General features: G+C 40.0%; 1 protein-coding gene across 1 annotated transcript in view; it reads left to right on the top strand.

Annotated features, from left to right (window-relative positions):
* Positions 1–1,824: 1,824 nt before the first annotated feature.
* TBCA (tubulin folding cofactor A) overlaps positions 1,825–12,618 on the top strand; it is a 102,119-nt gene continuing 91,325 nt past the window's right edge. The window contains exon 1 of the mRNA XM_082652099.1: positions 1,825–1,971. Within this exon, the coding sequence (XP_082508225.1) occupies positions 1,919–1,971 (53 nt within the window). The 5' untranslated portion in view covers positions 1,825–1,918. The remainder of the gene's footprint in view (positions 1,972–12,618) is intronic.

The raw sequence follows: 12,618 nt of genomic DNA, 5'->3' as shown, positions 1-12,618 counted from the left end.
TTAAGAGGTTGCCCAGTAACTTTATATTAATGATCTACTGGATTCCTGTTTGTAGCATTTTGCTGTGTTGAGTCTGTTGGTTTTTCTGTTTTGTTTTGTTTTGACCTCCCCCGCCCCGCCACCCCCCAGTATTTCATAGGTCTGCTGTGTCACCTGAAGTTTATTTCAGTGTGCCAACCAGTCAGATGACAGTATTTACTGAATTTAACACCTGCTGTGTACAGAACACAGGTGGACGTTAGGAGAGGAAGATTTATAGAAGACAAGATTCTTGCCTCTAAAGATGTTTATAACCCAATGAAGAGAGTGAGCACACCCTCGTGAAGGACTCAAACAATAGTTTTTAAAAGAAATATACCAAAAATAGGGCTTCCCTAGTGGCTCAGTGGTTAAGAATCCGCCTGCCAGTGCAGGGGACACGGGTTTGATCCCTGGTCTAGGAAGATCCCACATGCCGCGGAGCAGCTAAGCCCGTGCACCACAACTACTGAGCCTGCGTGCCACAACTTCTAAAGCCCACGCGCCCTAGAGTCCGTGCTCCTCAACAAGAGAAGCCAACGCAATGAGAAGCCCGCGAGAGCAGCCCCTGCTCGCTGCAACTAGAGAAAGCCCGCATGCAGCAACGAAGATCCAACACAGCCAATAACTATATAAATTTGTTTTTTTAAAAAAGAAATATACCAAAAATAAAAATTAATTTTGGGTGATTCCAAAGTATCCAGGGAGCATTAAATGGGCAGGGGTCAGTCGTGGTAGACTTTCTCCAGGAGGTGGGTTTTGATCTTGGATTTATACTAAGGTTCCTGAACTGTCAGGGTCTTGAACTGTCCAGAGCTAGTCACAAAAGCCAGAAGGAGTGAATCAAGTGTAGGGAAGGGTAAAGAGAGGCCTTTAAGAATGATACCAAGAAACTATAAAAGGAAGGAGGCTCTGCCCTGCGTTCCTTGGGGGACTCCGCCGGGAAGAGGTTGCCAGGGCTCACTGGAGGTTTGTTTCATTTTATGCAATAGACACATTTTTTGAAAATATAAAATAGTCAAAAGCTGTTGAGTATTATGTCAGGCGTTGAGCTTTAACCTTCATATCTACTCTGTAAAGTGGACATTATTTCTATTTTGCATACAAGGCAAAAACCTCAGCAGCGAGGTTAAGTATCCTATGTGCCTAGTGTCAGTTAGCTATTAAAGGGTAAAACCCCTTTAATACCAAAGGTCAGTGGGTTTGTTTGACCACGAAGCCCAAGCTTTTTTATGCCACACAATTTTTGTAAGTTGGATATTTAAGATTTACTAGAGGTAATGATTTTTGGATAAGTCCTATAGTCGTTTTTTTTGTTAGGTGCATTTATCCACAAACATTGTCTGCAGAGGTCTGAGGTGTAGGGTAAGGAGTTTCTTAACTGCGTGCATGACGGTAGTTTATTTCTTTAAACCTGCATCATTTTACCCCATTTGACATAAGATAATGACACCGAAAATATCTTCAATTTTTAGGTCACTCCGTCCTTTCAGCGGATAATCTCGCAAAGCAATGTCATGGCCAAACCAGTCTATCCGGGGAGACACAAGTCTCCGCAAACGCCCGGGCTGTGGAGACCGGGAAAAGTGTAACTTGTATTCACACTAAGAGGAGGGCTGTTCAACAATAAAAAGGAGGGCTACTTGAGATAGACAAGCCAGGTTCTGCGAGCGGGAAACTCGGTGGAGGTGGGTGAGTGGTAACCCGCCCTTGGCTCGCGACCCTAGACCCACGCCCAGCGGGTGTGGCGGCAGCGCCAGCATGGCTCCCGCGCCGCGCCGGAGTGTGCGCATGCGCGCCGGCCAGCGCCGGCTACGCCTACAGACCCGCTTCCTTCGCTTAGTCTCCCTCAACGGTTACCCGGCTCTCCGCCACTCATTCCCGCGGCGCTCGAGGGACCATGGCCGATACTCGCGTGAGGCAGATCAAGATCAAAACCGGCGTGGTGAAGCGGTAAGGAGCCACGAGCGGCGCAGCTGCCGCCGCCTCCTCTTCCTCGCCCCTTGGCGGCCCGAGAGGCCGGGCGGAGCGCAGGCCCGAGCTGGGCCCCGGACTCCAGGCCTCAACTGGGGCGCCGCGGCCGGTGGCGACGAGGCGGGAACGGAGGGGGCGCGCAGGTGCCCAAGTCACCGGACCGGGGCACTCCCCTCCCCGCGCCTGCCCCTTCCAAAACCCAGCCGCGGAGCGGTGAAGGTCGCGGCGGCCCCACCCCTCCGGCGCCCGCAGTCGGGGAGGCAGAGGGGCGGCGGCCCGGCTCTCGAGGGCGGGGCGGGCTGGGGTCGTATCTCCGAGTGCGTCGCCCGGGTCTCCCTGCGGAACCTGGCTGGTGGGGGGCGCTTCCGGTCCATTACCTGCGCTCACGTGGACGCGCGAGCCCGTTGTGAAGTTTAGGGGGTCGCTGCGAGCCCGGCCCTCGTTAGAAATGGGACCTTGCGGGCGCCCTGTCATCTAACATGGCAGGCGGGACTCGCAGTCTGAAGAACTGCGGTGTGAACTTCCAGCACACTCGACAAACTTCTGTGGCCTCACTCCCCGGCTAGCTTCCCCGAGGCTCGCCCCGGAGCTTGTGGGGTGCTGTTCAAGTAACTATCCTGTGTAGGCCAGTCCTGTAATTCGCCGTCGTTCTCACTGCTGTGAGACACTGGAGTGCTTATTAGGCCTTTATTGTTCAGACCCCAAAAGATGAAACTTTTGATGAGGCATTCCAAGAGAAAAGATGAACAGCCTTCTGAAGAAGCAGGTTATTTGGCAGTAAACATGTCTAATCCTAGCTCTCTGGCTTCTTCCTCTGCCCACCTTTCCTCCCTGTGTTGATATTTTCACCAGAGGAAGGACAAGGCAAAGGGGAGAATAAATTCACTTTTTAAGATATTGCCTCCGCGGCTTAGCACAGCATTGCACTGTGCTTTCCAGAAGCTGTCATTATTGTTAAGGCGGTAAGGAGATAGGATGAGTAGTAATGAAATGTACAGCCTTTTCTGAAGTGAGACTGCTTGGATTCCAGTCCTGATTCTGCCATATATTATGTATTTTTGAATATATTACATTGCACCGTGCCTCAGTTTCCTGGTTTGTAAAATGGAGTAAGTACCCACCTCGTGCAGTTGTTCCAAAAAATGCCTGCTCTTCTGTTTAACAGTATGTGGTAAGTACTAGTAAATGTTAACTAATACTATGGTTTGTATTCCCATTTTACAGATGAGAAACTGAGGTTTAATGAAGTTAAAATAGGAAAAGTAAACTTGTCCAGGGTCACTGTGCTAGTAAGTGGCAGAGCAGGGAAAAGGACTAGGGTTTCTGATCTACAACCTTTTGTTTTAAGCTACAGTGCCCCCCAGAAGAGTATTTTTTAAAACGTGTGATAATAGAAGGGGAGTTGAGATGTGTAACTGAAAATATAATTTGCCCTATTACCCCCAAGTTCTGCTTTCACTTTTGTTAGACTTACTTTGGTTATGTCATTTTCATAAATCTATTTGGCAGAAGTACCAGGGTATAATGAAGACTGCTTTAGAGGGAAAGTCATGAGAAATGACTTTTTTATTGAGTATAGTTGATTTACAATATTAGTTTCAGGTGTATAACAGTGATTCAAAATTTTTATTAATTATTCTCCATTAAGTTATAAAATATTGGCTATATTCCCTGTACTGTACAATATATTCTTGTAGATTATTTATTTTATATGTAGTAGTTTGTACTTCTTAATCCCCTACCCCTATTCTACCCCATTCCCTTCCCTCTCCCCACTGGTAACTACTAGTTTGCTCTCTATATCTGTAAGTCAGTTTCTGATCTGTTATATTCATTTGTGTGTTTTATTTTTTAGATTCCACATATTAGTGATAACATATAGTGTTTGTCTTTCCCTGTGTGACTTACTTCACTAAGCATAATACCCTGTAGGTCCATCCATGTTGTTGCAAATGGCAGAATTCCATTCTTTTTTATGGCTGAGTAGTATTCTGTCATGTGTATATGTGTGTGTGTGTGTGTGTACACGTATATCACATCTTCTCTATCCATTCATCAGTTGACTGACGCTTAGGTTGCTTCCATAGCTTTGCTACTGTAAATAATGCTGCTGTGAACATGGGGGTGCATGTATCTTTTCGAAATAGTGTTTTCATTTTCTTCAGATAAATACCTAGGAGTGGAATTGCCGGATCATATGGTGGTTCTATTTTTAGTTTTTTGAGGAACCTCGATGCTGTTTCCCATAGTGGCTGCACCAATTTACATTCCCACCAACAGTGTACAGGGGTTCCCTTTTCTCCACATCCTCACCAGCATTTGTTATTTGTGGGAAGACACACTCATTTAGATAATAATTTAAGTTTTCAGGCTTTCAAAAATTTTTAAGTACTTATGGAAACTGCTTGGAAATAAAGTTTTGTTTTCATTTTATTTCAATAATAGAGCATTATCACACTAATTTTGATTCTTCATACATAAGTAAATTTATCATTTTTATGAAATCCCCTCATAATTTACTTCATATCTCAAATTGCTTATAAATTAATGGAAATGCCTACCGTACATTTTTTTCATGGCTTTTCTGTTGACATTTTGGTGTAGAGCTTTCCCATATATACTGAAATGAGATATGGTTTTTAAAAAACCTAAAGTTTCTATTTTAGCTGCTTATTACTCATATTTTGCCTTGGTAGATAACTCTCTAAATCCATAAATATTGTTCCCTATTCTCCTGTTACATTCTCCTGAAAATTATTTTACTCTGACTCCTTCCATCTTCTGCCTTAGTATCCTGTTTTTTTTAAAATTCTACATTATACTTCAGCAAAGGAAAAAAATAGATGAGGCAGATGTGGCAACACGTTAATAATTGTTGGGGATGAATGGTCATGGGTCTTCATTATATTCTTATCTATATATATTAAACATTTTTTATAATAAAAAGGTATGCATTTTTTCTCCTCCAAATTTAGTTTCAAAGACTTCTCAGTTAGTTTCATGATTCAGACATGTTCTTGGTTTTGTGAACGGCATTCTGTGCATTGGTTTCTTAAAGCAGTGGTCTAAAATTCAGTTTCTGTTCTCAGCACCTTTTTTCTAGTCAAGATGTTCATTTCCCATCACCTCATTTATCTTCAGAAGTAACAACTTTTATTTGGAAAAAGAGATTTAAAGTCATTCAAGCCCAGAATTCCTTCAGTTTTCTTTCCAGGAGTTCAGAACCATTTAGAAATATATTCTAGGTGTTAGTCCTAGAGTTCAGTTTGGGTAGGCTGTGTGCTTGGGAGGGTAGATTCTTAGAGTTTAGCGTCTAATCAAATCTGCTAAAATACTTCAGGTGATCTGAAAGTTCCCTGTAGTGGGTTTTAGAAAGAAATGTGGACAGGCAGATGGAATATTACTGGAGTATGGAAACAGGCAATAAATAAAAGGTGGTATTTGGCAACTGAGAGATCAAACAATGAGTGGAAGATGCGCATTTCAGCATGTTGGCAAAATGGTGATTTTAGACCCTAAGGAAATAGGCAGAAGCCTCACAGTGCTCTAGTCCTAGAGAAACTTTGTTATTTCACATGGGAACAAAGGCAAAGGATCTGATTTCCTGAAATAGATTTCAAGAGAGAGGTTAGACCCCTAGAAACAGGAGAGTCCAGTTACTAGGAATGGCTTGTAAGGTGAGAGTTAGACAGCAATGAGTCTGACTTGGTACTGAGTTCCTGACTCGTAGGACTTGTCAAATATCTCCTCCCCTGCAATGGGATTGTTTTTCTAGGGCTAATTCTGGCTGTGAATTAGAGATATGTGTGCACTAGGGGCTGGGTAATATACAAGTTTCTTCAAGCAGCAGCCTGTGTTCACATGTGACTCCTTGTTAATGGGTATTAGTTGGTAGGTTTGGGTCTTGCAGGCTGTTTTTAAAGATTTGATGTTTGACAAATATTTAACAAATGAGACTGAATATCCTTTACCAAATTACACCAACATCACTGGAATATTTTTCTTTATCTTCTTATCTTCCCTTGAGACTGGGAGTGACATCAGTGACGAAACTGTCTTGTTCACTGCTGTCTTCAGTGCCTGGCATGGAATAGCCACCTGACCTAAGTTTACTGAGATTAATCGAATGATCAATGCCAGACAGTATTAAGCAAGGTCAGATTTACTCGAGTTTTCTATTGAAATAATCACAGCCTCCTTTTTGTTCATCCTTGATAATTTAAGGGCTTATATTAGGAGTTTGGGATTAACATATACACACTACTATATATAAAATAGATAAACACAAGAGCCTACTGTATAGCACAGGGAGCTATAGTCAATATCTTGTAATCACATATAATGGAAAAGAATCTGAAAAAGAACATATATGTATATGTATATCTGAATCACTTTGCTGTGCACCTGAAACTAACACAACACTATAAGTCAACTATACTTCAATGTAAATAAATAAATTAATAAAGTGTGTATGTGTGTGTGAAAAAATAAAAATAAAAATAAAGATTTGAATCCATGTTCCAGATTGCTAGACCTACTTATATGTGACTGGGCACAGCTAATCTGGCAGCCCTAGCAAGGAGTTACCAGATATGACTCCAAATTTCTTCTTCTCCAGTGCAGAACTGTAAATCTCCCCCACCTCCCGCCCCCCAATGTCTCGCTGACATTAGTTGTCTGGGTTTACCTGGGACAGAAGGGTTTCCAGGATATGGAACCTACAGTGCTAAAGTTGGGAAAGTCCCAAGCAAACCAGGGTGATTCGTATTAGTACTTACGTAAGTAGCTAACATAGCACTGTTTTGTGTGTGCTGTGATTATTTGGAGACTATTTGTTGATAGTATAACTGTGAATTGAATGTTGTACTTTACTTAGAACTTAAATGCCTCCTGTAAATATGAAGTTTCGACAGAGAAGCTTTTTTTCCTGTATTAAATTATTGGTGATTTAGAAAATACTTTTCTCTAAAGTAGAAGATACAGCATTGATTTTTTTTTCTAGTTTTATTGAGATATAATTGACATACAGCAACTGTATAAGTTTAAGGTATACAACATAATGATTTGACTTATATACATCATGAAATTATTACCACAATAGGTTTAGTGAACATTTATCATCTCATATAGATACAAAATTAAAGAAATAGAAAAAAATTTTTTCCTTGTGATCTGAACTCAGAATTTACTCTCTTACAACTTTCATGGTAACATATAGTGTTAATTATATTTATCATGTTGTTCATTACATACCTAGTAGTACTTATTTACCTTATAACTGGAAGTTTGTACCTTTTTGACTATTTTTATCCAATTCCCCTTCTCCCCCACTCCCCACCTTTGGTAACCACAAATCTGATTTTTTTTCCTATGAGTTTTTTTTGTTTTTGAAGTATAATTGACCTACAACGCTGTGGTAGTTCCTGATATACAACATAGTAATTTGACATTTCTGTATTTCAAAATGAACACCATGATAAGTCTAGTTACCATCTGTCACCATACAAAGATGTTACATAATTATTGACTGTATTCACACTGTACCTTTCATACCTGTGACTCATTTATTTTGTAACTGGAAGTTTGTACCTCTTAATCTCCCTCACCTATTTCTCTCTTCTCCCCCACATGCCTCCCCTTTGGCAACCACCTGTTTGTTCTCTCTATGATTCTGTTTCTGTCTAGTTATGTTTGTTCATTTGTTTTTTAGATCCCACATATAAGTAAAATCACATAGTATTTGTTTTTCTCTGTCTGATTTATTTCACTTAGGATAATGCCCTCTAAGTCCATCCATGTTGTCACAAATGACAAGATTTCATTCTTCTTTATGGCTAATATTCCATTGTGTGTGTATGTATAAGTAATTATAAATATATATATCAATCACATTTTCTTTATTCATCTGTTCATGGGCACTTAGGTTTCTTCCCTATCTTGGCTGTTGTAAGTGCTGCAGAGAACATCGGAGTGCATATATCTTTTTGAATTAGTATTTTAGTTTTCTTCGGGTAAATACTCAAGAGTGGAATTGCTGGATTGTATAGTAGCTTTATTTTTAATTTTTTGAGGAATCTCCATACTGTTTCCTATAGTGGCTGCACCAATTTACATTCCCACCAGCAGTACACAAGGGTTCCTTTTTCTCCACATCCTCACCAACATTTGTTATTTGTTTTCTTTTTTAAAATTTATTTATATTTATTATTTTTGGCTGTGTTGGATCTTCGTTGCTATGCGCAGGCTTTCTCTAGTTGCGGTGAGCGGGGGCTACTCTTCGTTGCGGCGCGCGGGCTCCTCTTGTTGCGGAGCACAGGCTCTAGAGCGTGCCGGCTTCAGTAGATGCGGCGCGTGGGCTCAGTAGTTGTGGCTCGTGGGCTCTAGAGCGCATTCTCAGTAGTTGTGGCGCATGGGCTTAGTTGCTTTGCGGCACATGGGATCTTCCCGGAGCAGATTCTTAACCACTGTGCCACCAGGGAAGCCCTGTTATTTGTTTTCTTTTTGCTACTAGCCATTCTGACAGGTGTGAGGTGATAGCTCATTGTAGATTTAATTTGCATTTCCCTGATGATGAGTGATGTTGAGCATCTTTTCCTGTGCCTGTTGGCGATATGTATATCTTCTTTGGAAAAATGTCTATTCAGGAACTCTGCCTGTTTTTTAATCAGGTTGTTTGTGTTTTTGATCTTGAGTTATGAGAGTTTTTTGTGTATTTTGGATATTAACTCCTTATCAGATATATGTTTGCAAATACCTTCTGTTGAGTAGGTGACCTTTTCATTTTGTTGATAGTTTTGCTTTGTTGTGCAAAAGGTGTTTACTTTGATTAGTTCCATTTGTTTGTTTTTGTTTCCCTTGCCCAAGGTGACAAATCCAAAAAGATCTTGCTAAGACTGACGTCAAAGAGCGTAGTGCTTATTTTTTCTTCTAGAAGTTTTATGGTTTCAGGTATTACTTTCAAGTCTTTAATCCATAGTGAGTTCATTTTTGTATATGGTATGAGAAAGTAGCAGCTGTCCAGTTTTCTCAATACCATTTTTTGAAGATACTGCCTTTCCCCCATTTTTCACTAAAGCAGAAGAAAAAAATAGCCTTGATGTTTTAAATGCTGATATGTTATTTCAGCTAAATGACATATGTCGACCATAAGTTTCCAAGTATGATTTCTGTTTATAAAATAAGGGTTTTTCTCTTCTTAAGCTGTATTTATGGTAAATTCAAGAAATTCTTCTGCAAGAACAAAATGTTTTCATTCATTTAACATAAAAGGTTATTTAATAACTTTAAAGCCAACTTATTTTCAATAAAGCCTGCTAAAAATGTCCACTGGTGAATGAATTAATTCATTAAAATGCTTTCTGAAATATATCTTTTTATAACCATTTTAGATTGGTAATGGCTTAAAATCCAATGTGAACAAAGAATGTTAGGGCATTGGAAATAGCACTGACATTGGCCCATAGTTTTCCTCTGATTAAATGAAAGTGACACCAGTAGATTAGAATGAGACTAGGACAATTCACACTGCAATTGTGTTAGTTTAACTTTAACAATCTTTTAACACTCTTGTTTAAATGTAGCTGACATACCATAATTACAAATCTACAAGGCTTGATTATAGAATTTTACATCATGGATCTGTGGGGAAATTGTATTGATTTTTTTTTTTTAAATAAAGCAAGCACCTTTTCCAAACTGTGGCATCTTCCTAAGTTTGTTTACACCTATACCTCTAATATACAACTGTGTATGATATATATAACATATATATTGTACAGCAGGCATAAAAAAACATAAAAGGTAAGTAAAATCGCCACAGTTAAATATATATATTTATATATATAATATATGTTATAGTGACAAACATATTTATATATATAATACATGTTATAGTGACGTACATTATGTATATGTATGCAGATTATATATTTTATACTGACATAAAAGTGAAAAATATGAATGCCACATGTACTTACATAGACATGGAGATGTAGTTTTACCCGTTTAGCTGTAGTTGTATATACGCTTCCCCTTTTTAAAGTAATTATAGATAGAAATATGGTGGACAGTGTCTGGGAGAGGTTAGGGACATAGCCTTGTAAATTATTCTTGTAAGCTTTAGTAGCTTTGTACCTTTTCGTGTATTCTCTTCTTCCACATCATAGCACTTTGATGTGAGTTAAAGTAAGTTCAGCCAAAATGGCCAACTTCCTACCTTGAAATTTAGCCAACTCCTTTTGGAATGTCTGTAATGTATCCAGGTCTCCAAAGTGATGGTCAGAGTCACTGTCAAAATGGATTGCAGGTGGTCAGCTCTTCCCCACCTTCTGCCAACTACTTGGCAAGCATTGACTTGTAGGAGCTACACAGCTGGCAACCAGATGTCTCTTTAAGCTGGAAAGGAGGAAAGCTAAGGTCACTCATGACCATGGTTGTCCCAGCACAACCTGTATTATTCTGCAAGTTGAATGTGGAAATGAAAGATCTTTCGACCCCTGTGTGTGCATGTAGGTGTGTTCTGTGTTTTCATTGCATTTTTTTTTGATAGAAAATTTTAAAAATTTGTAGTAAGCCAGGTTGGAAAATTTTGTTAAAAATAGTAGTCCACACAGACCTACTAGAGCATGGACTTGAGGATATGGGGAGGGGGAAGGGTAAGCTGTGACAAAGTGAGAGAGAGGCAGGAACATATATACACTACCAAACGTAAAATAGATAGCTAGTGGGAAGTAGCCGCATAGCACAGGGAGATCAGCTAGGTGGTTTGTGACCACCTAGAGGGTTGGGATAGGGAGGGTGGGAAGGAGGGAGATGCAAGAGGGAAGAGATATGGGAACATATGTGTATGTATAACTGATTCACTTTGTTATAAAGCAGAAACTAACACACCATTGTAAAGTAGTTATATTCCAATAAAGATATTTAAAAAAATAGTAGTCCAGAACTATTTAGGATATAAATGCTTAGATGTGTAGTCTTCCTATTCCAACATTCCATTTCCAATAATACAATTATACAAGAACATAATTCCAACTGTGATTCTGTTTAATGTGCCCAAATAGAGCTCATTTTAAAATAACAATGACTGATCCAAAGATCACTTATTTAGCAGCCTCACTCAGAACCTCCATCTTTGAAGCACCTGGTATGGTGTTGACATATAATAAATGCTCGACAGAAGTCCTTCCAGTGAACAAAGGCATGGATGAAGCCTTACTCTATAAGGATTTTTGACCTGAGAAGCAGTAGGGAGCTACTGAATCGATTATGATGTGACAGCATAGTAGTATAGTTATTGCTGCAGTTGGAGTTAAACAGATGGAATCCCAGGCTCCACTTACTACATAGGTGACCCTGAGCAAGTTATTTAACCTTTAAAAGCCCGAGTTTTCTTAGCTGGAAAATGGGTTAATGATATTATCTTTCTTGTACTGTTGTTCAGAGAATTGTAAGGTAATCATTTAAAGCACTAAGCCCAAATGCCTGATATGTACGTTCAGTATATGTTAACTGCTGTCATTATTATCATCGTAATCATTCTGTAGAAGTATAAACAGTGTAGTCTCTCCAAGAGAGACCCTGGAACTTGCTTACATTTAAACTTTTTTTTTTTTTGGTCGTGCCACACGGCACGTGGGATCTTAGTTCCCTGACCAGGGATTGAACCCACGTACCCTGCATTGGAAGCGCAGAGTCTTAACCACTGAACCACCAGGGAAGTCCCTTGCTGTCTTTTTTTTTTTTTTTTTGGTACGCGGGCCTCTCACTGTTGTGGCCTCTCCTGTTGCAGAGCACAGGCTCCGGACGCACAGGCTCAGCGGCCATGGCTCACGGGCCCAGCCGCTCCGCAGCATGTGGGATCTTCCCGGACCAGGGCACGAACCCGTGTCCCCTGCATCAGCAGGCGGACTCTCAACCACTGCGCCACCAGGGAAGCCCCATTTTTCTTTAAATTGTTGAGATGTTGATTCCCTGCTTTGAAGCCCCAGCAAAATATCTCTGTTTATATCAGTGACCCTGTATTTTTAACACCTTAAAAAATACTGTATCTTTTGCCCATTTTTTGATTTGGGTTGTTTGTTTTTTTGATATTGAGCTGCCTGAGCTGTTTGTATATTTTGGAGATTAATCCTTTGTCTGTTGCTTCATTTACAAATATTTTCTCCCATTCTGAGGGTTGTCTTTTCATCTTGTTTATGGTTTCCTTTGCTGTACAAAAGCTTTTAAGTTTAATTAGGTTCCATTTGCTTATTTTTGTTTTTATTTTCATTACTCTAGGAGGTGGGTCAGAAAAGATCTTGCTGAGATAATGGCCATCATCAAAAAATCTACAAACAATAAATGCTGGAGAGGGTGTGGAGAAAAGGGAACCCTCTTGCACTATTGGTGGGAATGTAAATTGATACAGCCACTGTGGAGAACAGAATGGTGTTTCCTTAAAAAACTAAAAATAGAAGTACCATATGACCCAGCATATAACCTGAGAAAACCATAATTCAAAAAGTCACATGTACCCCAGTGTTCATTGCAGCACTATTTACAATAGCCAGGACATGGAAGCAACATAAATGTCCAATGACAGGTGAATGGATAAAGAAGATGTGGTACATATATATAGTGGAATAT

The sequence above is a fragment of the Grampus griseus genome (genome assembly GCF_964374135.1).
Source record: "Grampus griseus genome assembly, chromosome: 3".
NCBI lineage: Eukaryota > Metazoa > Chordata > Mammalia > Artiodactyla > Delphinidae > Grampus > Grampus griseus.
This window is presented reverse-complemented; position numbering and strand designations above follow the sequence as displayed.